The 23,849-nt window shown below is 31.5% G+C and overlaps 1 protein-coding gene across 6 annotated transcripts in view; it reads right to left on the bottom strand.

Moving 5' to 3' along the window:
- The window catches only part of LOC127709374 (caspase recruitment domain-containing protein 14-like), a 66,697-nt gene that overhangs the window by 17,795 nt on the left and 25,053 nt on the right, over positions 1 to 23,849 (bottom strand). For 3 of the 6 annotated variants that reach the window (XM_052214869.1, XM_052214871.1, XM_052214870.1), the window contains exons 9-19: positions 23,218 to 23,343; positions 22,122 to 22,268; positions 21,384 to 21,440; positions 19,372 to 19,408; positions 17,000 to 17,056; positions 16,594 to 16,729; positions 9,631 to 9,790; positions 7,153 to 7,303; positions 6,485 to 6,554; positions 5,178 to 5,360; positions 4,205 to 4,278 (exon numbers count right to left, since the gene is read on the bottom strand). In XM_052214869.1, the coding sequence (XP_052070829.1) occupies positions 4,205 to 4,278; positions 5,178 to 5,360; positions 6,485 to 6,554; positions 7,153 to 7,303; positions 9,631 to 9,790; positions 16,594 to 16,729; positions 17,000 to 17,056; positions 19,372 to 19,408; positions 21,384 to 21,440; positions 22,122 to 22,268; positions 23,218 to 23,343 (1,198 nt within the window). The remainder of the gene's footprint in view (positions 1 to 4,204; positions 4,279 to 5,177; positions 5,361 to 6,484; positions 6,555 to 7,152; positions 7,304 to 9,630; positions 9,791 to 16,593; positions 16,730 to 16,999; positions 17,057 to 19,371; positions 19,409 to 21,383; positions 21,441 to 22,121; positions 22,269 to 23,217; positions 23,344 to 23,849) is intronic. The other 3 variants (XM_052214873.1, XM_052214872.1, XM_052214875.1) reach the window with 3 other exon arrangements.

Genomic DNA, 23,849 nt, shown 5'->3' with positions numbered 1-23,849 from the left:
AAGCGTTAGCCTCTCGCCACTGTTTAGACATAAAAACAATCCATGTATACACAATATTCTTAACACTAGATTCAATCTACAATCTAGACAGTTCAAAGTTGGTTGTATAATGCTATCAATCTTTAAATATATGTATCTCAAACAATGTTCTGCTGGACCAAGTGTGGTCAAAACAAATAAAAATTTAGTATACGACTCTAAACCGGTATAACAATGCATGGCTGTGTCATGTGTCATCATTTGCGAAATTCTCTGCTGAAAACATAGGCATTGATGGTATTTGCGTAATTCCATCTGTGAAGCTCAACATTAGCTTGGCAGTTGGTGGTGGACATGTACAGTCATAAATCCTTTCTGCAGTATGAATGGCTTCTTCAGGAAAACTAACTTCACAATCAAAACTTTCCTCTAGATTTCTCCTACAATATTCATCAAGTTTAGTTCTTTAGTTTTCACAGGAAACTGCCCCAATTTTTTTTTTGCTGACGATTCAGTCTCTTGCTTGGTCCAGGAAAATAGGTTTGGAATGGTAGTAGACTTAAGTCTCTGTATGGTGGGTTTGCACCCTGAAAAAGGTTATAAAACATTAGTTTTTTGAAAATTAAATGAACTTCTATTTAATCTATTAGCAATGTATACTTTGTACTACCTGGCAAAATGATAACTAGATTTATTCATTACAATCTGGATAAAACTATGTTTGCCTGATTCAATGTATGTTATATAAATCCAAAGGACAAACAATGAGAGACTTAAGCAACAAACGTACATTGTCTGTACATAAATAACTATAATGTAGATGAGAGCATGTCATTGTTTTGTTCCTGTTAACATTGTCATTGATATTTTTCAAGAAAGTCTATGAGGCATAGCTTATGCATTCCTGTCATTATTACATTAGCATAATTACTGCTAAAATAATTCTCAGTATGATATACCTCTTGTAAGAAATCATTATAATTGTAGCATTCACCAAAAAATCTCAAACAGATCACATTGAATCGTACCCCGGTAATCCAAAAAATTATGACTCTTGAATTAACCACCCCCTTTTATTCTAAAACGATAATTGCGGTTGTAAACAGACTTTGGTTTATGCGCATGGCAATTATATATATATAACTATATATTTCAAAAAGAAAATAGAGTTTTACCATGAATAGTTTCCTGCACGTAGTCTTTTTCAGTAAAATGTGCCTCGCAAACAACAGCTGATTGAGATGGACTCCACGAGAAATCGTGTTCTCGTCCAATCTGCGTATGGGCCATGGCGTTGATCCAACTTTTCCTTCTTTTTGAGTCATTTGGAAATGCATGTCCTCCTCTTAAATGACATCCAGGTACACAACAACAAGTACTTGGCATCCTTAATTAATCTAATCTGCTAATAGTTGCACAGTGCAGAAACCGGAAGTTAAGGAACAGGACCGGCTACCACGCGCCACCTATTCAGGAACGATAATTTGCTACTTTTTATAACTGATACCGAAATAACAATAACATCATACGGCTTCACATGCATAAACAGAAATGCGCTTTAAATTGTATAATATAATTCATGTTCAGTCGACCTTTAATTATTATATCAACGACTGAAATGATTTAAAAACATCTAGATTGCAGATAACACTCGAAATTAACCCGACCTCTTTCCACACGGAATTCAAATAATTCTAGTTTGTCAATCGGTTGACTGCTTATAATGCAAAATACAAATATATCAGAAGTTTTTAAAACTAACAAAACACAATGATCGTTTCTTTATTTCCCAATGTAAATGAAATGAAACAAAAAACATTTTATATCACAAAAAGAAGAGGAGAGAATTTAACATTTCCGGATCTATTTGTAGACTAATGACCCCCCACGTAGATAAGTTGGATATCGCGGAAGGAAAGATTAACCCGGCAACCAGAAAGGCATTAAAGCACTGCCTTTAAAAACCAAACATCTAAGAGTAACAGTAAATTCTTTGGTTTATTCCTTGAATGCCAACATCCTTTGATCTACCGACAATTTACCTGTAAAATTATGTTGGCGTTCGAGGAATAGGTGTAAGTAGTTATCACAACAAAAGTTCATGCTTATCAAAACAATCATACTAATAATTAAACAGATATGTAAATTGCAGGTAGTTAAATATAATTCATGTTTGTCAAGTTATTGAAAATCATTTTTTGCTGTTACTGCTTGAACAAATATGAATTCTCTTAAAATGAAACTTTGAAAAGTGTTGCATCACAAAGTCAACATGTGCATATTGTCAGGGATTCCAGTTTTCACAAATTCTACAAAAGCCTCTTTGGACTTTGAAGCTTTTTTTCGATATTTCTATAGTTGTGTGTGCTGCATGTAATATCCTCCCATATTACATGAGGGAATTTCTTGAAACTTTGTATCTCATGTTAGATTACTATGTTTTATTTTATACAGTTTGTTCAGGATATTTTTCTTGGTTATGATATCACATCTATTTTTATTGTAAGTGATTCATAAAATAATATTGTTTAGGTGTTTATTATGTTCGCAACTCATCGGAAAACTTGTTACCCTATTTTATGGATTTTCTTGAAACTTTGTAGGGTTTCCAGATTGGAAGTTATCAAATTTACTTAATTATTTCTGATGCATGGTTTTTTAATGTTTAATTAATTGTTCAATTGAAATCTTCATATAGTTCATATTAACTATATAATATTTAAAATGATATGGAATTTAATAAATCTCTAATATCTTTTTTTCAATTTGAAATAATTGTATTTAATTAAAATGTCTTTAATATTTCTAATATGTCTGATGTTTATAAACATTTCATTTCCAAATATACCTTTTTATTTAATTAAAAGTAATAAAAATGTTTTAATTTTCTTTATTTCTTTAAAATTCATAATGATTTTAACCCTAAAGTCTTCTATTTTTTCTTAGCAAAAAGTGATAAAATGTTGCATTTCTATCAAGTTCACTAATCATTTTTAACAGTTAAATACTTATAAAAACACCTATTGTTATTATATAAACATCTATTGAATTATTTTTGTTGGCATTCAAGGAATAGGTAACATATAAAATGTTGGCATTCGAGGAAGACACCAATTCTTTCCATCACAGATATTTTGTATGGCAGGTAACAATTACTTAGATATCATTCCCATACAAATTCATATTAGGACAAAGATTATATAAAGTATGCTAAGATGTTTCTTTCACTAACCAAAAGTGTTCTAGCTAGGATTTATTGCACAGATTTAAAATGTGGGCCATGTTAGTGTGGTTTATCGTGTGAAGAAGGACAACTTGGTTATATTAATAGGAAAGAACTGAAACAACTGTATTTTTCTGGTTTTTATTATTTTTGGGGTTTAAAAAAGTCTTTTTCTAGTACTTGAAATGATTTTTTCTGCATTGAAAGTAACCAAAAACAAAACTGACATAGGTCAGGAGTATTTGGGCAGAGGGGAGTTGCACTCCTTTATTCTAGGGTAGCCACAACACTGAATTTATGAATAAGGTTGAAAAGTTTACACCAGAAAGAAATTTAGGGTTACAAAATGAACATTCCTAGGTGAAAAAGTAACAAACAATACATGCATTTAATCATTTTTTGTTAATTTTTAGTTATAGTGATCCTACTGGTTTGACCATCAAATGACTAATTTCTCCATATTTGACTAATCTATTTATGCTTTATGTTGTGAAGGTTGAACTCTGAATGTGTGTCTTAGGGTTGCTGTCTCCTTGACATAAACCCTCCATCTACATTTACCTATATATGGATGATTCAAGCCTAGTTCAGTTTAATATGACCAATTTGTTCCAGAGAATATTGTTTTCCCATAAGAAAAGACTTTGTTCCAAAAAGACTCATACAATTGGTGATGATACAGGTTTTGGGCACATAATAAACCACTTGCATCTATGCAATTACTTGGTAAAAACTAGAAAATTTGAAAAAGGAAATAATGGGAAGATGTCCATATGGCAGCAACCTAACTGCATAAATTTACAAAAAATAGACATCTGTGTATATGATATTAATTTTTTGAGAAATATGTAAGAAGAACAACATGTTGCAGTCAGAGATATTATTTATGTTAAATGTTTATGTTCCCATTGCTTATGATCCAGATTTTCTGATTAAATGTGTTTTATAGTTGGTGTATACCCTATACCTCATATCATTGATATCTATGCAAGTACTACTAACTTTTAAATGCTCTATGTCTCCCTTGTTTTGGATCAGATGATTGTTGTCTATTCATCAAAAGCTGTCTCCTCGAACTGAAAAATATCACTGCTGATAAATCTGTTACAACATAATACTTTTGCTTGAAGTATATAGCAAAAAGTTATCAGAATATGTTTTCATTTTTATTCAATATTTGTATTTTTCATATAATAGACTAAACACTCTCTTCACATTCATAAAATTTCACAACAGTCAGTGAAACAAAATTTAAAAACCAACAGTGGATCACTTAACTGGTATAGACTAACTACTTGCTGATTACCATATAGTATAGACTGACTACTTGCTGATTACCATATAGTATAGACTGACTACTTGCTGATTACCATATAGTATAGACTGACTACTTTTTAATAATATTCGGGTATAGATTGACTACTTACTGATCACTTTCTGGTATAATTAAATTACTTTCTTACTGAATACGTTTTGACCACTATCTGGTATAGACTGACTACTTATTGGTCACAATCTGGTATAGATTGACTACCTAATGACAACTATCCAGTACAGATAAATCACTTACTGATTACTATCTGGTAAAGATTGACTACCTAATGACAACTATCCAGTACAGATAAATCACTTACTGATTACTTTCTGGTATAGATTGACTACCTAATGACAACTATCCAGTACAGATAAATCACTTACTGATTACTTTCTGGTATAGATTGACTACCTAATGACAACTATCCAGTACAGATAAATCACTTACTGATTACTTTCTGGTATAGATTGACTACCTAATGATAACTATCCAGTACAGATAAATCACTTACTGATTACTTTCTGGTATAGATTGACTACCTAATGACAAATATCCAGTACAGATAAATCACTTACTGATTACTATCTGGTATAGACTGATTACTTACTGATCTCTCTACTACAGACTGACTACTTTCTAGTACAGATTAAAATCACTTACTGATTACTATCCGGTATAGACTGACAAAGTGGTCCCCAGTCACCACGTTTCTTGTCAAACTTCAGTGCCTGCCATTCACCAGCAGTAACAGGACAAGTGTCTTGTACAAGAAATATGTCACCAGTCTGTATTTTATGTTTGGGTAAGCCTGGCGATCCATCTGGATTGTATGGACTGTTAGCTCTGAAAAGATAAAATTAGTATCATCATAATTTCAAACAAGTTTAACAAACCAAAGCATTTGCCAATAAAGAAAAAATGCAACCAAGAAGAATTCTAGCATTTCAGAAAAAGTTCAAAAATTCAATTTAAATATTATCATGTGAAGGCATCTGTAGAATGTTACGATCTATTTCTCAGGTACTGCAAGTGATAGGACCACTATATTTGGTGTATGGAATGATTGTAAGGTCTACATGTCTGTCTGGCATGGTTCATCTGACCCTGACCTCATTTTCATAGAACATTGATTATGTAAGTTTATGTGATACTTGTAGTAAAACCTTCATATTACAAACTTTCAACATAAATTTATTCATAAGTAAAGCAAGCCAGACATTTCAGCTTGTGCACTCTTATTAATATATATGATCCTTGCAAGGATCTTTATTGGAGTAATTAACTTAGTTTGGTCAAACAATTTCATCATAAAAGGTGGATGCTTATGGGCAAATATTTTATGTGAAGTTTGAAGGCATTTTGTGTCTCAGCTTAAAATATCATAAAACACAATTAAGGTAAATACTTTTCCCCATCTCCCTGACATTCACCATTCTATAATTAATATTTGCTGTCTACACTTTTCCCCATCTCCCTGACATTCACCATTCTATGATTAATATTTGCTGTCTATACTTTTCCCTATCTCCCTGACATTCACCATTCTATAATTAATATTTGCTGTCTACACTTTTCCCCATCTCCTTGACATTCACCATTCTATGATTAATATTTGCTGTCTACACTTTTCCCCATCTCCCTGACATTCACAATTCTATGATTAATATTTGCTGTCTACACTTTTCCCCATCTCCCTGACATTCACCATTCTATAATTAATATTTGCTGTCTACACTTTTCCCCATCTCCCTGACATTCACCATTCTATGATTAATATTTGCTGTCTACACTTTTCCCCATCTCCCTGACATTCACCATTCTATGATTAATATTTGCTGTCTACACTTTTCCCCATCTCCCTGACATTCACCATTCTATGATTAACATTTGCTGTCTATGAACTATTAACATCAATTTTAAATATTGTTTAACTTTGACATAATGTCATCTTTCTTAAATATTTTTACCTGACATAGAAATAGTCTCCTCTTTTTGAATTCTTTGCATCTGCCATCCAAAGCTTTGCACAATCAAATTCTGGAAAATTTACAAAATAAAAAATTTCATTGAAATCTATCAGGACAAACTTGGGGAAGATCTACTCATGAGCTACACACCTCCTCTTAAGTCAAAAGTCAATATAACTTTCATTAAAAAGTTAATTATCTCCCTTCCTTTCTGGCTTCCAATAGCTGGGATAGAAATACAGCTGAATCAACTAGATTTAAAAGAGAATTTCCATTCAACCTAGTTTATTCAAGTTCAAGAACCTCTTTTTAACATGTCTAGATTTTTTAGTTATATTTTAAGATGTACTAACCAGAACCCCTTTATTACATGTCTACATTTTCAAATTATATTTTTAGATGTACTAATCAGAACCCCTTTTTTACATGTCTTTATTTTCAAGTTATGTTTTTAGATGTACTAACCAGAACCCCTTTTTTACTTGTCTAGATTTTCAAGTTATAATTTTAGATGTACTAACCAGAACCCCTTCTTTACATGTCTAGATTTTCAAGTTACATTTTTCGATGTACTAACCAGAACCCCTTTTTTATATGTCTAGATTTTCAAGTTATATTTTTAGATGTACTAACCAGAACACCTTTTTTACATATCTAGATTTACTAACCTGGAGTGTTATTGATTTTTCTTCTTCTAAATGTGACCTCCATTTCATCTGAATGATGTTTGAAGGAAAGTTTCTCTTTAGCCTGACTTTGAGTAAAACCATCAAAAGAGGTGCGATCTTGTTGCTCATACTCTTCTGTAATTTTACACATCTGCAAATATCATTTCAAGTTCTTAGATGAAATTAAAATATCAATGTACACAATATCAAACATTTTGAAATTATAAATATTTGTATCAATTAGTAACCAAAACTGTTCAATATGGTGTGGATATAAAAATTCAGGGAATAATAGTTACATTACATTACCTTTATTTATAGGTGAAATCATATCATCATATCCATTTAAAAAGGGTGACATTAAATATGATACCACTAACTCATGCTGAGTAAGGAACCTGAGACAAATCTTTGCTTTTATGAAAACTGGGATTGTGACCCATGACCTTCTGAACCAGAGGCTGGCACATATCCAACTGTGAGCATGAATTTACACATTAAATTGACATAATCCAAAAAATATTCATATTGGATTCTTCATCCCCATAAAGGTAATATTGTTACACATAATGCAAAGACTTGGATTTCAGAAGCCTTTTTTGGTGTCAGAATTCTGTTGAAAACATTTGCACATACATTATGCAGAGGGATTTATTGAAAATTCTGTTTGGAAGTGATGTCATCTTGCATATGACAATAAATTGCTTCGCCGAGCGCAGCTGGATACGACTGCAGAGGTCCAACCCTGAACAGTTGGGGCAAAAATGGACACAATATTTGCGCTTGATACAGGTCTGAATTTGGATTATAATTAAATATTTGACACATAATAGGTTTCTGACACAGAATAACTGTAGTCAAAGAACTTAGAATTGGTTATATGATTTGAATTTATATTCAATTTTTTGCTTTTGTGCAATACACTATGGCCTATGCTGTTGCAAATTGACCTCCCCCCCCCCCCCCCCAAAAAAAAAAAAAAAATTACCCCCCCCCCCCCCCCTCCTTTTTTTTTGCAAAAAAAAAATTTTTGAAGAAATTTTCTTTTTAATTTCTGAAATCTGAAATGAGAAAAAATCTCAATTCAAATTTCCAATGGAGTTTGCAACCATAATTACCCATTTAAATACATCATAAAAGTCTTAAAATAGAAAATGACATACATAATCATGGCAAAAATTAATATTCCTTAATCAGCATTTTTAAATAGTAACTTTCTTTATACATAATTTAAAAGCAGTGTAAGGGAGGTAATCCAAACATAACATTGTACTTTTTATTAATTGTCCATTAACCAGGACACCCTTGTTTTTTCTCACTTTTTTGCCCCTAATTTCTAAACAGTTTGAGCCATAACCCCCCAAAGCCAAAGCACCTTCGTGGTATGGAAACTTGTGGTATAATTTCAGAGAGATCCATACACCGTTCCACAAGTTATTGTCTGGAAACTAGAAAAATGCTTATTTGGGCCCCATTTTGGCCCCTAATCCCTAAACTGTTAGGACTATAACCCCCAAAATCAATCCCAACCTTCCTTTTGTGGTTATAAACCTTGTGTTTAAATTTCATAGATTTCTATTTACATTTACTAAAGTTATTGTCCGTAAACCAAATGTCTTCGGATGACGCTGACGACAACGACAACGTGATACCAATATACAACTGCAAAATTTTTTGCGGTCGTCTAAAAACGAATTACATTACAATCATCTGCAAATATGTTTCTTTGGTGATTGAGAATAATAAAGGAAGAAGATGGCAAGTAAAATTCAGAATCTGAGGTCTAAAAAAACAAACCAACAGTATCTTATATATATACTATATGAGATATCTTATATATCATATAATCAAATACTGTGGAACCATTTATTTTCGTCCGTAACAATTTTCATGGATTTAGGAAAGAGTATATTTTCATGGATATTTGATTTGGTGGTTTTTACCAAAGTCTGCATACAAGCCTATAGAAAATTTGTACTTCATTGAACATTTAAATTTGTGATTCACTTTTACCCATGAAATCCACTAAAATTAGTATCCCACAAATAATAATGAGGGGCCTGATGGGTTATTTTAGTTCTTCGTGATCGGCGCATTTTCGCTATCGTGATGTGTTTTTCTACAGATTTTTTTTTTTTTTTATATTTTCGTGATCCGTGATCATGGAAATTTATTTTCTGTGAATCGTGATTGACAAAAAAAATCAACTCGTGAATCGTGATGAGACCCCCCCCATCAGGCCCCTCAATAATGAATCTACTGTAAAATACTTTTCAGATCTGCCAGATACCAAATTTCTGTTTGTGGTTAGTTGAATTTTTTAAAATGTTATTGTTAAATGAACATAATATTTTCGTCATAAATTTCTGATCATTTCTCCAGTACTTATAAAAAGAATGATATCTTGAGCGCTGAAATATAAGTGTAGTGTACCATGTTTCCTACTTATTTATAATAAATGGGAACTAATATACTTACAGATTCAATTTTATCTCCTGGTTTCAGAACATTTTCCTTCTTTTTTGTCTTTTCTACAAATATTCCAGTAAAGTTTCCCCCACATATTGTCATTTTATCTAACAGCGGCATTTTCATTTTCACTGTCCATTTCTCTCTTGTATCTTCATAACTACCAGATCTGTTGAAAATATAATGCATGTTATTAACTTAAAAGACAAATACAAAAAAATTGCTAAAACTAAAATGTTTGAAATTCAATCTCAAGAAAATTTTAGAAGCTAGCTAAAAATATTTTTTTCTCTTATAAAATCAAAGCTTTTTTCAAAGTAAATCTTTACATGGAAACCATAAACATTGCTGGGCATAACTTCTGGATGGATGTAGCCATAAGGGTAAAAATAAAGAATGGACTAGATATTTACAATTTATCAAATAACAGCGAAAACGAAACCTACAAACAAATTTTTTATGGTGACTTTTCATGTATTTCCAAGCCAGACAGAAGAGTGCTACAGATATAACTAGAAGCTAAGTTATATATCATAGTATTGCTTAATAGTGATGAAGTATACTGATGTTCAATGAGAGATAATAGATATAAAATCATGGCAGATCTTTCTGCTAATGCTAAATCGGCTACAGATGACATGAATCTCCCTCAATTTCTGTACATACTGATTCAGCATTGTCAGTATTGATGATCTAATGCATAAAAAAAAATCTTTATATTTTTCTGGTTTGACACAAAATATTTCTTTTTGGTGGACAGCATTTCAACAGACCATGTGATACTAAAATGGTCATATACTTGTTACCTACAGGTGTAAGTCTTATAATAGATTTGTGAAACAGTACTGTGATCTTTAATATGACCAAATTAAGAACCTGTAATTCTTTCAATTATATACACTGTATTCAATACACATTAAGTCAAATATTTTATATAAAAATAAATTAGAATCACTGCTTTTGTTTTGTTAGATTTTAAAGTTGCACATAGATAGCTAGATGACTGTAAGGCTATGTTATATAATACATTTAAGCAATATCAGAAATACAATGTACCATTAAAATACAAGCACAAACTTGAAGAGTACAGATTAAGTTATAAATCATGCTTGATAAATTAACAAGAGTAGAATTGTTAGCTAAAGAATTCTTATTAATTATTTTCTAAGTTCAACTGTTAATCCAATATACCATAATTATACCCCCGTCTTAAAAAAGTGGGGGTATACTGTTTTACCTCTGTCTGTCCGTCCATCTGTCAGTCCGTCCATCTGTCAGTCCATCCATCAGTCAGTCCATCCATCTGTCAGTCCATCCGTCAGTCCCATGAATATTTTTCGTCGCATCTTTCTCAGGAACTACATTACAAGGATTTTTTAAATTTGGTTTCAGGGTTTATATGAGTCAGCTATACCGTGTGATGCGTTTTCAGATTCATCACTCAACAACTTCCTGTTTATCTTATACTTTTAGCGGGGCGAGGGTATCATTAGTGAGCACTAGCTCACAGATTTACTTGTTAGTCCTGCATCATAAAAATTTAATTTGGTAAAAGATCAATTATCAAATAATACTATATCGAACTCTAATTGATATCTGGAGACTTGACACCTATGATTATAATGTCAATGGGTAAACTAAAGGTAAAAGACAGTCTAAGTTCTTCGTTTTAACTAATACTAAGGATACCCATGTAATCTAGCAGAAAATGCAATTATTAGAACCCTAAAATTAAACAAGCAAATCACACCTATGAATAATACATATACTTTTTACACAGTTGAATCCATTAATAATGAAAATATTTTACAAATGTTCATACTGGTATCATCAATTTTCAAATAAAGAAAATTTTCTATTTGCTTACTATAAAGTAATGAAACTGTCTGATGACATGAAACTCCCTTAAGTTAATTTGCAAAATTTAGATATTTTTCAACTTAAATCTAGAATGGCTACTATAAAAGATTTAATTAAAACTAACTTTCAAATAATTATTCAAATATTCAGCGGTAGTCATTGGAAGGGGCAGAGGGGGACCAATTATTTTACGACTCTTTTTATTACTTGTTCAGTAAACTTTTCTGATTTTTTTTACTGTAGGGCCTTTTTTATTTTCTCCACCCTTACCCTTGTAAAATAAATAGGGAATGTGTATATGGGACACAGATGGTGCCCCTGCTTGCATATAACGTTAAAAAGGGACATAACTCAAGAACAGTAAAAGTGATGCTACCCAAATTTGTTCTTGATCTGAGTTTTGTGGTAATAAGCATTGTGTATAAGTTTCATAACATTTGGTTGAGGCAAACTTAAGTTAGAGAACGGAAACTAAATATTCAGCAATATTTCCATTTGTAAAGGGGCAAAACTATAGAACGGTCAAAGTGACGACATCAAAGTTCAAACTTGATCTGTGTTATAAGGTAATAAGCATTGTGTATAAGTTTCATAACATTTGGTTGAGGCAAACTTAAGTTAGAGAATGGAACCAAAAAATTCAGCAATTTTTCCATTTGTAAAGGGGCATAACTCTAGAAGGATAAAAGCGACATTATAATACAAAATAATGACTATATAGATTCATTATTATTCGTGGGATACCAATTTTCGTTGATTTCGTGGGAATAAGCGAACCACGAATTCCAAAGTTCGACGAAGTACACATTTTCTATACGTTTCTATGCAGACTTTGGCAAAACAACGAAATCAAATATCCACGAAAACACATTTTTTCCTCAATCCACGAAAATTGGTACCCACGAAAATAAATGAATCCACAGTATATGGATGGATAGAAGAACTGTCAATAATCCTCTGTTTCAGAATCTAGACAGTTTGAAAATAGGGTTAATGGTAGACAAACTTTAAGTCACCAAATTAAGAATTTGTTGGAAATTTTCCCAAAACAATGGACAAACAATTTACAACTAATTAAAACCAAATGCTATATGGTTATCATTATACAATATTAGCTATATTATTTCATTATCAATGGATTTGACTGTGTGGTTATGTAACATGTACTTACAATATATATTTCCTAAATAAAGAATATACAGTAATAAGATAAGCAATTCCCTTAGGAATTATTTGATGCTGCTAGGCAACAAGCATTGCTTGAATTTGCTTCGTCAATGTTTTTGTTAGCAAAGACATGGCATATGAATAATATCAAGCAAACGTAAAACAAGGGAGGGATGGTTAAATATATGATGCTGAATGATGTGGTTCAGGCTTACACAATTCAATGGAAGACCAGTTTTAACCATTTGTGATACATAAACTTGTTTTCTAGCCAATTAAACACTACAATATTAATTTAATGAAATCATTATCCAAGATATTGACAATTTGACAATAAATTTAAGATTGAATAATTATATCTTTCAAAAAAGCCGCTGATAAAATTTGGAAACATTCTTAAGACCAATTTCAAGTTCCTTTTCAAATTGAGTTATAATGGTTGACCCAAGGTCAATCGGTCTAAATCATGTTATTAAACAATTGAACCTTACTGTGACATAATAACATAAGCATTATGACATTGGAAATGTACAAGAAAATGCATGAAGGTGAACATTATTTAGAGTTACACAGTACATACAAAACTTTTCAGCAACACAGTAGCATGCTGTTAATGTTAAGTAGGCATTTATTTTCTAAATTTTACATAGCATTGTCAAAACAAATAGGAGATCAGAGGAAAAATATTAGTTAGAGCTGGTAAGACATAATATTCCTGCTTAATAAATGTTTATAATTCCTTAAATAGAATTAAGATTAATTAATATCGTTTTTGCTAATAATTCTATATTAATTCAATATTAGGAGCAAGTATCACTCATTCATCATTCATAAGGCTGTATATTCCTGTAATCTATAAACATTTAACCTATAAACCTTTAACCTTTTGACCTTAAAGCTATAAATCTATAATCTTTTAACCTATAACCTTTAACCTATAAACTTATAATAATAAACCTTTACCCTATAACCTTTAACCTATAAACTTTTGACCTATAAACCTTGAATCAAAATAAAATTCAATCTATATATAGGTTTCACTGTAAAGTTCACAGGGAAGAGGTAAATGCATCATATCCCAAGAATTATAAGAAAACAAAATAATAAATATCAATTGTCTTTTGTCAGGACTACTTTGTTACACGGCAATCCAAAATACCAACATATCAACAAATTGAAAACAACGTCAAGTACTGAAGTATGATCACCTAAAGTATATTCCGACTGACGTTGGAATACATGGATGTTAAAAGAGTACCAAAGATAAATACATGAGAAAAGTTTTCAGAATTGAAAGGGGCTTTTAAAAACAAACAATTGAGAAGAAACATACAACACTATTGTTAAAAGATAAAAAGGTGAAATTTGAGTCCATAAAACAATGATTAAACTGATAAACAAGAAAGGACAACCACTAAATTACAGGCTCCCGACTAAGGACAGGCATATACAGAATGTGGTGGGTCAAATAAATTGTGAGTGCCCTTACCTAAAACAGTGGTGTGTGTAACAGCAAAACATATGAACAAACTGTAAAAATCAGTTGAAAATGGCTTTACTCATTAGATCAGCATGAAGCGCCAAAAAAAATTCCCTTTCAGATTTGGAGCACCAGAGTATTTATTTTATCTGCCACATATAAATAAACAAGAAAATGAGAAACTTTTCAACTATAATAAATGTATACTGTGGATTCACTTAATACTCATTTTCGTGGATTTTGTGGGAACAGGGGAACCATGAATTTAAATGTTCAATGAATTAGAAATTTTCTATAAGAATATATGCAGACTTTGGCAAAACCACAGAATAAAATATCAACAAAGCAAATTTTCCTCAATCCACTAAAATTAGTACCTACGAAAATATATGAATCCATAGTAATTAAAATTAAAGAACCTTTGTGAGCACCCTCACATACCCCATGCCCCCACATTGTCACTGGTCAAACAAAATATCACTAAATTCCTAAGTTCAAAGACTCATAACTCCTACAAAAGTGAACTGATCAAAAAATTTCTTGTGGATATGCACATTTACATATTATGTCCTTATTATCTACAAAGTTTCATTAACTTCCATCATGTGGATTCAGAGAAGTTGTAATGACAAACTGTTGCAGTAGTATATAATAGTCCAAAATTGTAAGTTTTAAGTTCAAAGGGGCATAACTCCTAGAAAAATATTGAATCATAATTTCCTGTCGATATGTACATCTACAGTTTCTCCTTGTTATCTACAGAGTTTCATGAAATTCTGTTGTGTGGTTTCAGAGGAGTTGCGGTGACAAGAACAGGACTGATGGACTGACAGACAGATGGACAAATGGACGGGTATAATAAGGATGACAATATTCTCACGTTTAATATGTAATGCCTATATGTCACCTTCCAGAACATTATAACAAGAGGCTCCCAAACCTGAACGCTCACATGGTAAAAATTATGCCATTTTGCTATTTGTTTTTTCTTTTATTGCAATCAGTTAATTTGCTTATTTTTAGATCTTATTAAGTGGCATTTTTGTAGGATTTATATGGATGACAGTTTTTACTGTTTTTTTTCTTCATAAAACATAACCTGTTTACGTTATAACAGGTTAGAAAATGATATTCTACTAAACTTTCTTGAGACATTTAAATAACAGTGTAGGAAATCCAAAATAGGGTTGATGATAAAAGAACTTAAAGTCACTAAATCAAGAATGCATTAGAAATTTCCCAAAGCAATGAAGAAAATAATTTACAACTAATTAAAACCAAATGCTATATGCTTTCAGCTATATTATTTCCATTATCAGTGGGTTTGACTGTGTGTTTATATAACATGTACTTACAATATATATTTCCTAAATAAAGAATATACAGTAATGAAATAGCAATTCCTAGGTATTGTGTGATACTGCTAGGCAACAAGCATTGCTTGACCGATGTTTGTTAGCTAGACATAACATATATTTAATCCTAAACAAAGGTAAAACTAAGGAGGAATGTTTAAATATGTGATGCTTAATGATGTGATTCAGAATTACATAATTTAATAGAAAATCAGTTATAAGGGGTCAATTGACTATTTCAGCCAAATTGACTTATTTGTTGATTTTACTGGTCATTTTTACTGTTTAAAATTTCTCTCTATCTGTTCTAGTTTTCAAAATATTAACCAAAAACTGTGAAATTTGCAAAAAATGACATTTCAGGGGTAATAATTCCAAAACAGGTTGTCCAATTTTATTGAAAATTCCATGGGAGATAGACCTTGACCTGTTGATCAATTCTACCTATGATAGATTGCATTAACTTTAGTTTTTTTTTAAATATAAGCCAAAAACTTTAAAATTTACTAAAAATGACATTTCAGGGGCTTCAACTCCAAACTGTGTGGTCTGATTTTTCAGAAAATTTGACAGAAGATAGACATAATGACCTGCTGATCATTTATCTCCTTATTTTTTTGCTATAACTGCTTTAGTTTTTGAGATATAAGCAAAAAACTGCATTTTACCCCTATATACTATTTTTAGCAGAATTGGCCATGTTTGATAATGGATCAAAACCCCAGATACACTTTTTAAACTAAATACCAAAAGGAACATTCAGGTAAAGTTTTGTAACATTTGGTCCAGTACATTCAGAGGAGAAGATTATTTACAAGGATTACAACAGACTGTCAACGATTGGCAGAGGACAGACAATGGACGACGATAACATACTCCAAGTGATGACAAAGCTCACATGTCCTTTTAAGCCAGGTGAGCTAAAACGGTAGACAAAAACTTGGTGCCAGGACAAAATTGATACCAAGTGATGACAAATGTTTACTTAACCCTAACAAACATTCAATGGTCTCATACAACATAATACAAACAATTCAACCCTAAAAAACACATCAATAAAAAAAATTCTGATAGAGAATGATAAAATTTGGAGTATCACATTGATTTCACCTTATAAACGGGCCAGATACAGGCCGACCAGCACACTGATCTATTGTCCATGGTAAAGTATCAAGGGCAACCTCAAGCTGTATACACTCAGTTAAATCTTCTGATGATTCACTTGATTTATTTGATGCACCTTCACCTACAACAAAAATATCTAATTTTAGCATTTAAAGTAATTCTTAAACTGAATCAAATGAAATTTGACCATTTTATTTTTCTTTTGTCAAAATGTTTTACTCCTATGCTTTTTAGTACATCTACAAATGTAGATTATAACATATGAGTCCTGATATCACCAAAAGACTTCCAATATCATCCCTGAAGTTTTAGTCCAAAGTCTGATACGGGGAAGATGGATGGTATCAGGGTTAACATGTAGACTGATCTGTAGTGCAAAACATAATCATACTTATTAATCTGCATGGAACTGGTGGACAGCATAATCCAGGTTGTTCTGTTACAACTTCTGAAATGAAAATAACTGTGACAATTTAAAATTTTTAAAGTTTGCTTTCAGATCCCCATCCTTTCTTCTGAAACCTTGACAAGTTGTTGTTACAATAGGGATTTTAAGGCTTGTTGTATGCAGTAGGCTTATTCCTAAAGACTAAATGGTTTTATTACACCTTACATATATTTCAAACAATTCTATTGGGTAAAACGTTATCACGTGACATGGAATAATTCAGTTAATTTTCATTCAATTGCAAGGAAGAACGAATAACCCTAAAAATTTACAACAGCGTTGAATAACCCTATTATTCACCGGCGAATAACCTTTTTAGTTTGTTGATTTGTACTCATGAAAATGACGTCACAGACGTAAATAAACAAAATGGCAACGTTCAAGTTACAAGAAGCCCATTGATGAGCTCATTGATGGAGAGAAGAGGAAATAAGGCTTTTAACGTGCATCTTGTGCCGATGATATCTCTAATAACGGTCCTTTTCAGGGCCATCAATATTTTACAAAAAGAATCTACCTTTGTTGTACCAACATACGAGAATTCTAAGACACAAATTACATGTATTTTTGAACGTCAACTTGTGTTTGTTACTGACTCAAGGGTAAGTGCTTTTACAATGATTCAAAATGCCCTTTCACTGTTAGTTCGGTATAATAAAACAATTGTGGCCCCTTAGAAGTGATGAATATCCAAAATTGTCAACCCTTAAAAGTTATTTCACTTCGGGCTGCGCCCTCAGTGAAATAACCTTCTCGTGTTGACAATTTTGGATATTCACCATTTCAACGGGCCATAATTGTATAATGTTTATTTTAGTTGCCTTATGTTGTTTTTTGCAATTTTATTCATATTGCATGTTTACATGTATGAAACAATTAAAAAAATCGTTATTTTTTTTTCTAAATGATTGAAATCATGCAACCTAACAAATCATTGCCTCTTGGCCAAACAAAGACATTTAACAAATCAGATATAGAATGTAGTATTATCAAAACTTTAAACAGAAGGTTCACAACTTTACTATCTGTCGCATACTCTAAGCAAGGTCAGAAATTCTTGGTAGATTGAACAATTTTACTTTATTAGTGGAGTCTATAAAAAGTCAGTTAGTATCTGTCAGAAATTCTTGGAAGATTGCACAATTTAGCTTCATGTAGTGAAGTCTGTGCAATTTTGGTTGTCTTTTGTCAAATGTGTTGTTTGTTGTTGTTCCTTGTTTGTTCATCTATTTTTCGTAGAAGTTGGGTGTTGGTGGTTGGCGTTGTTTGTTGTATGGACTGATATATTTAGTACTGTTGTCTGGACTGATATATTTAGTACTGTTGTATGGACTGATATATTTAGTACTGTTGTATGGACTGATATATTTAGTACTGTTGTGTGGACTGATATATTTAGTACTGTTGTATGGACTGATATATTTAGTACTGTTGTATGGACTGATATATTTAGTACTGTTGTATGGACTGATATATTTAGTACTGTTGTATGGACTGATATATTTAGTACTGTTGTATGGACTGATATATTTAGTACTGTTGTGTAGACTGATATATTTAGTACTGTTGTATGGACTGATATATTTAGTACTGTTGTATGGACTGATATATTTAGTACTGTTGTATGGACTGATATATTTAGTACTGTTGTGTAGACTGATATATTTAGTACTGTTGTATGGACTGATATCTTTAGTAATTCCTGTTATCCTTTTTATTTTTAAGTTGAAGAATAGTTACAAATTTGTTTTAAAATGTTTCTATGACAATAATCAAAGACAATGATAATTGAGGCCAACCTGTGACTCCAACACAAGTAAAGGCTTCAAAGGGCCAAATTTAAACATCTTGCAATCACTAAGTGCAATGAACAACCTGGGTATCACCATGTCAAGCTTGGTTAAAATGGTTTAAAAAGATATTAAGCCACCAAGGATTTTTACATTCATTTTAATGTATTCTATGTTAGTCTTAAAATAAACTGTTAAGCAACAAACAAGTAACAAAACCAGTTGTATTTCCAAAATGCAATAAACCTTATTTTGAAATTCTATTATGATTAAGGGATTGAAAGTACATGACTTCTTCAAGCTTGCCTAGGCAGCATCACACGGGGGAATAAAGTGGATATTCTGATGCAAAATGATAATAATATTTAGTGAGTTCAGTCTTAATATAGTAATACATATACTTATTGAAGGCCATACAACTGCCTATAATTGCTTTTATTCACATCATTTGAACTTTGATGGATAGTTAGTTTTCTCATTGGCAATCATACCACATCTCCTTATTTTTATACTATTTCTACTTACCACCAGATACAGGACCTCCTGGTGGAGTGGGTACTTCCTAAAATAAATAAAAAATAACTACAAGAGTTTAAATAAAAGAACAGGTTACCAATGTCCCCCTTCAATGCACATATTTATCTGTCCAAGGGCAATACCTCTTTAAAACTTTTTCATAAAAAGCCTACAAGACATTTTGGCAATAGATTACTAATAACAATGCAATTTTTCATATACTATTTATTTCCAAGGGGCATAACTTCTGAAAAAATTAATTGATCAGTACTGATTATCAAACTAATCCAAGACCTGATTGATATAAACCTTTGATATAACTTCATAGAAACCCAACTAGAACTGTTTAGGTAAGGCTGCTTACAAAGCAATTTTCAATATAAATTATATCACAAGGGGACATAATTTCTGCAAAATTAGTTGATCAGCACTGATTATCAGACTTGTTTTAGACATTACTGATGAACAGCTGTTTACATTAAATCCCACAAATAAGCATGAGGCTATCTAAATGAAATATTAAAACAATACTCACAATATATTTTAATTTTACAATGATTTCAACTGTTATAATTTTTTTGTTTTAAAAACAAAAATCATAATAGAACATCAAGAATTAACAGCAGTTAATAAAATCAATACTGGGTCTTGACCTGCATTGCTGTATGCATTCGATTGAGGTAACATGTACACGGGAGCATAACTAATCATTCCCAGACCAAATATTAAAATAATTCACTTCAATAGGAGCCAAGAAAAGTATGACGAAAATACTCCTTGTAGAATGAGTGTTATAAAATTTCAAACTATTGGCAAACAGGAAGTGGCTACATGTCAGATGTCAAAATTGCTTACTCGGTACAACTCAACATTATCATGCAGACCAAATATAAAATCATTCCCTTTCATAGAAGCCAAGAAAACTTTGAAGAAAATATTTATTTGCATGGACGACCAGACAGAAGGACAGAGTAGAGTGGTTACTACCGGTAGACCTGCTTCAGCCTTTGGCGACAAAGGTTAAAATACATAACATCGAGGTAAATGGTTAAAATCACATACATACACATATGGCCTTTCTGAAGCTGCTAAAGACAAAACATGTACATGTTGCTATCTAAATAGAAGCGATTAATTCTAAATGTGTTTCAGCTGAGTAAGTGTAATCTTTGTATTCACTAAGGAGATTGAGTTTCCAAAATTATAGTCAAAAGTAGACACAAAACATACTATCAATGTATGATCATTTTAACATGGGTGCATATAATTTAGGATTTTATTGATTGGTGATTGATTTACACCACATCAGAGCAAAAGACTATATCAGTGTGTCAATATAGTCTAGGTAATCTAGATATCTGTTGTAATATTACAGGCAATTAATTTCATTGTTGATTTTAGTAAAAACTAGCTGATCTAAATAGATGTTGTATTAAATTATACATTGATTTTCTTAATCATTGTCCAAAACTATACCTCGAAGAAAAAGAGGAATGTATAGAATCAAAGTCATAAAACCAGTCAAGAGTTTTTCCTGCAAATTAAATACGCTATGTTTTGAAAGTATTCATCTTATATTTGCTATGTCATGGTAGGCATTTTACTAAAAAATTTATCATAAGGAAACATTTCACTGTCTATTTAAATGCACTTTCAATGATCATGGCAATTATTTAACTATCCCTCCTAAGACAAAAAACATGAACAAAACCTGGCACAAAAAATAACCTGTTATATGGTATTACATTTTTACTGTAAATTTATACAATGCTTGTCAGTGGACCAGTTAGTCCATCATCATGAAAGTGGTAGCATTTTATACAAGTCAAGACAAGTTAAAGTCAGAGGAATTAGTAATAGTTAAAAAGTAGTACTTGTTAAACCACTGTCAGAGGTAAAGTAGAAGGTATTTTTCCACCATTTCTTTCATACATTCTAAATCCAATATTTACCTGTCACAGTGCTTTAACTGTTTAAAACGAACATACAGCAATATTTATTATTAAAACTTAGCTGCTTACCTCATTCCTAATATGTTGATGTGTACAGACACATGGAGTTTGACCCAAATTACCAAACTTTTAATAAATATAGATTGTTTTCATTGTGTTATTACCTCTTTCTCTAACAATTGACTTATTAATATTCAGTGTTATATATTTTAATTCCTATTTAGTTTGATGTCTTATTTCAGAACATGCATGCCATGTTGCTAAGCATTCATGAAATATAATAAAAGAACAAGATAAAGAATAAAGGTTATTGCAAAGGGGTTTAAAAAACTTTCAATTCAAAAGCAAGGAAAACTAACAGCCTGATTTAAAATATAATATAAAACAAATAGCAATTATGACAATCACCAACTTTCAATGGACTACTGGCTCCTGGCTTTGACAGGCACATGAAGAATGTGGCAAAGTTAAACAGGTATCAGCTGACAATACGGTATTGGTTTTTCTTATTGTTGAAGGCTGTACTGTGACCTTTTAGCTACTTAAATCCACTTTATTTGACCTCTGTTAGATAGTTGTCTCATTGGCAATCATACTTCATCTCCTTATTTCATATTGTGAGCACTCAACCCTCCCACTAACCTGGGGAATTTGTATAACAGCAAAACATTATAAACTTTAAAAAAAAATCAGTTGAAAAGTTGAAAGAATGTGATGAAAAGAAGATGATAAATTGGCATGAACCTAATTGTTTTAATGTTAAATGAGATCAATCGTGAAAAATTCAATAATAAACAAATAACTCACCATAGATTTTCTTTTTTTAAGCTCTGATATTTCTTGTCTGTATGTTTCTACTGATTGCTGCCATTGGTGTTTTTCACTGAACAACTTAGAAATCTTTAGATCTAACTCTCGGTTTTTCTGTTGTTCTCGATTTCTTTCCCCTTCCAACTACAACAATAAAAAATTTGTAAGGGGTTCTGTGAAGCCCTGTGTCTTGCCTGTGATTGCTGCTGTGAGTGTAAAAGTGTAATGTTGACTTAAAAATCAAACTTTTTCTTTAGATGTCAACTGTCAACTTTGCCATCTAACATCTGGCCAAAAATAAAATTAAAACTGTTTGATGTTGCCTACCTACCCACCTAAAAAGCAGCCTACCTGAAAAGTTTTATGACACAAATCGTTTCAATTTTTTTTAAAGATTTTTTGTGCTCTAACATAGTTTTCTTGTCTAAAACGTGTAACTAATGTTGTTGGTAAAAAAAAATAAAATCCCTACCTACCTTACAACCCTACAAGGCATGGGTAGGCAACATCAAACAAAGAATTTGTTAAGGGTGGCCTCTATAAATGTCACTACCAACTATTGACCTGTAGAGCTATTTTCAAGGAGCTTAATAAAATGATGTTAACAGAACCATGCATCATTTGGTATGGAAAAAAAACTCTTAAATTATTTTTTAAATTAAGACGCACAAAATTTCATGTTCTGTAGAAGCTTCTGTGTTAGTTAATCTCAGGTAAATGTTGTCAAACTATTTTCAGGGAGCTGCAGATTAAGTATGACTCTTACTACCCGTACACTTACTTCATTTTTTGGATATTGACCCAAGACCACAGAGGTGATCCCTTTGTGTAGCTACATCTTTGATGTGAGGTAACAATATTTAGGTTTCATTACATGTCAAAATGCAAGTTATTGCTCCAGAAACCAAAATGATTAGAATGTCTCAGGAAAGCCATTATTCCTTTTCTATATTTTTTTATTTTATAAATTCATTATAATATAATAACATTTCATATATTATCGTTTAAACAATTCAAAAGCTGAATATTAGTGATAACATACAATATACAAAACTGACAAATCTTTCCCAATTCTTTAATAACACATCCTTACATTTTGTTTATCTAATTCCAGTTCTCCTATTCTTTCGAAATAGTTTTCTATTGTTTTGTCTTTTTCCTGACGCCATTGTTCAAGCTGAGTTCTCTCTTTTTTCTCTCTTTCAATCTTCTCTCTCAGCTATAAAATATATATAAATTCATTTTTAAACAACATTGATATATGCTACCAAGTTATCACTTAAGAAGATACTGCTTCCTTTTTTTATCCTGTTCAGATGATGATCATTAATACAAAAATAAAGATATTGTTGAATTTAGCTCGTTCCTAATAAACCATCATGACTGTGGATATTTAGCCAATAACATTTAGTTCTACTATCAATGTTTCATATGTTTTTTTTCAGTACTCAAGATCATAAATACTTAGTTTTGTATAATTTCTATTAAAGTAGCCAAAATAGCCAAAAGGTACTTGTAGTAAGACCCAGACCATACCAAATTCAAGATTGCTCTAACATCTGTCTGACTTAGGAACTTGTCCCACATTCCCAGTAAAACAGAAAGCCCATCAGAAGTCCCAATAACCTGGATCTAGCTGTACTGTTTGCTACACCAGTGTATTTGGTGATCACAAGTTCTTCAAATGATAATTGGTGGCAGCATAAACATGTCAAAATTAATAAC

This window comes from Mytilus californianus, unplaced genomic scaffold, assembly GCF_021869535.1.
Source record: "Mytilus californianus isolate M0D057914Y unplaced genomic scaffold, xbMytCali1.0.p SCAF_7, whole genome shotgun sequence".
In the NCBI taxonomy this organism is placed as follows: domain Eukaryota; kingdom Metazoa; phylum Mollusca; class Bivalvia; order Mytilida; family Mytilidae; genus Mytilus; species Mytilus californianus.
This window is presented reverse-complemented; position numbering and strand designations above follow the sequence as displayed.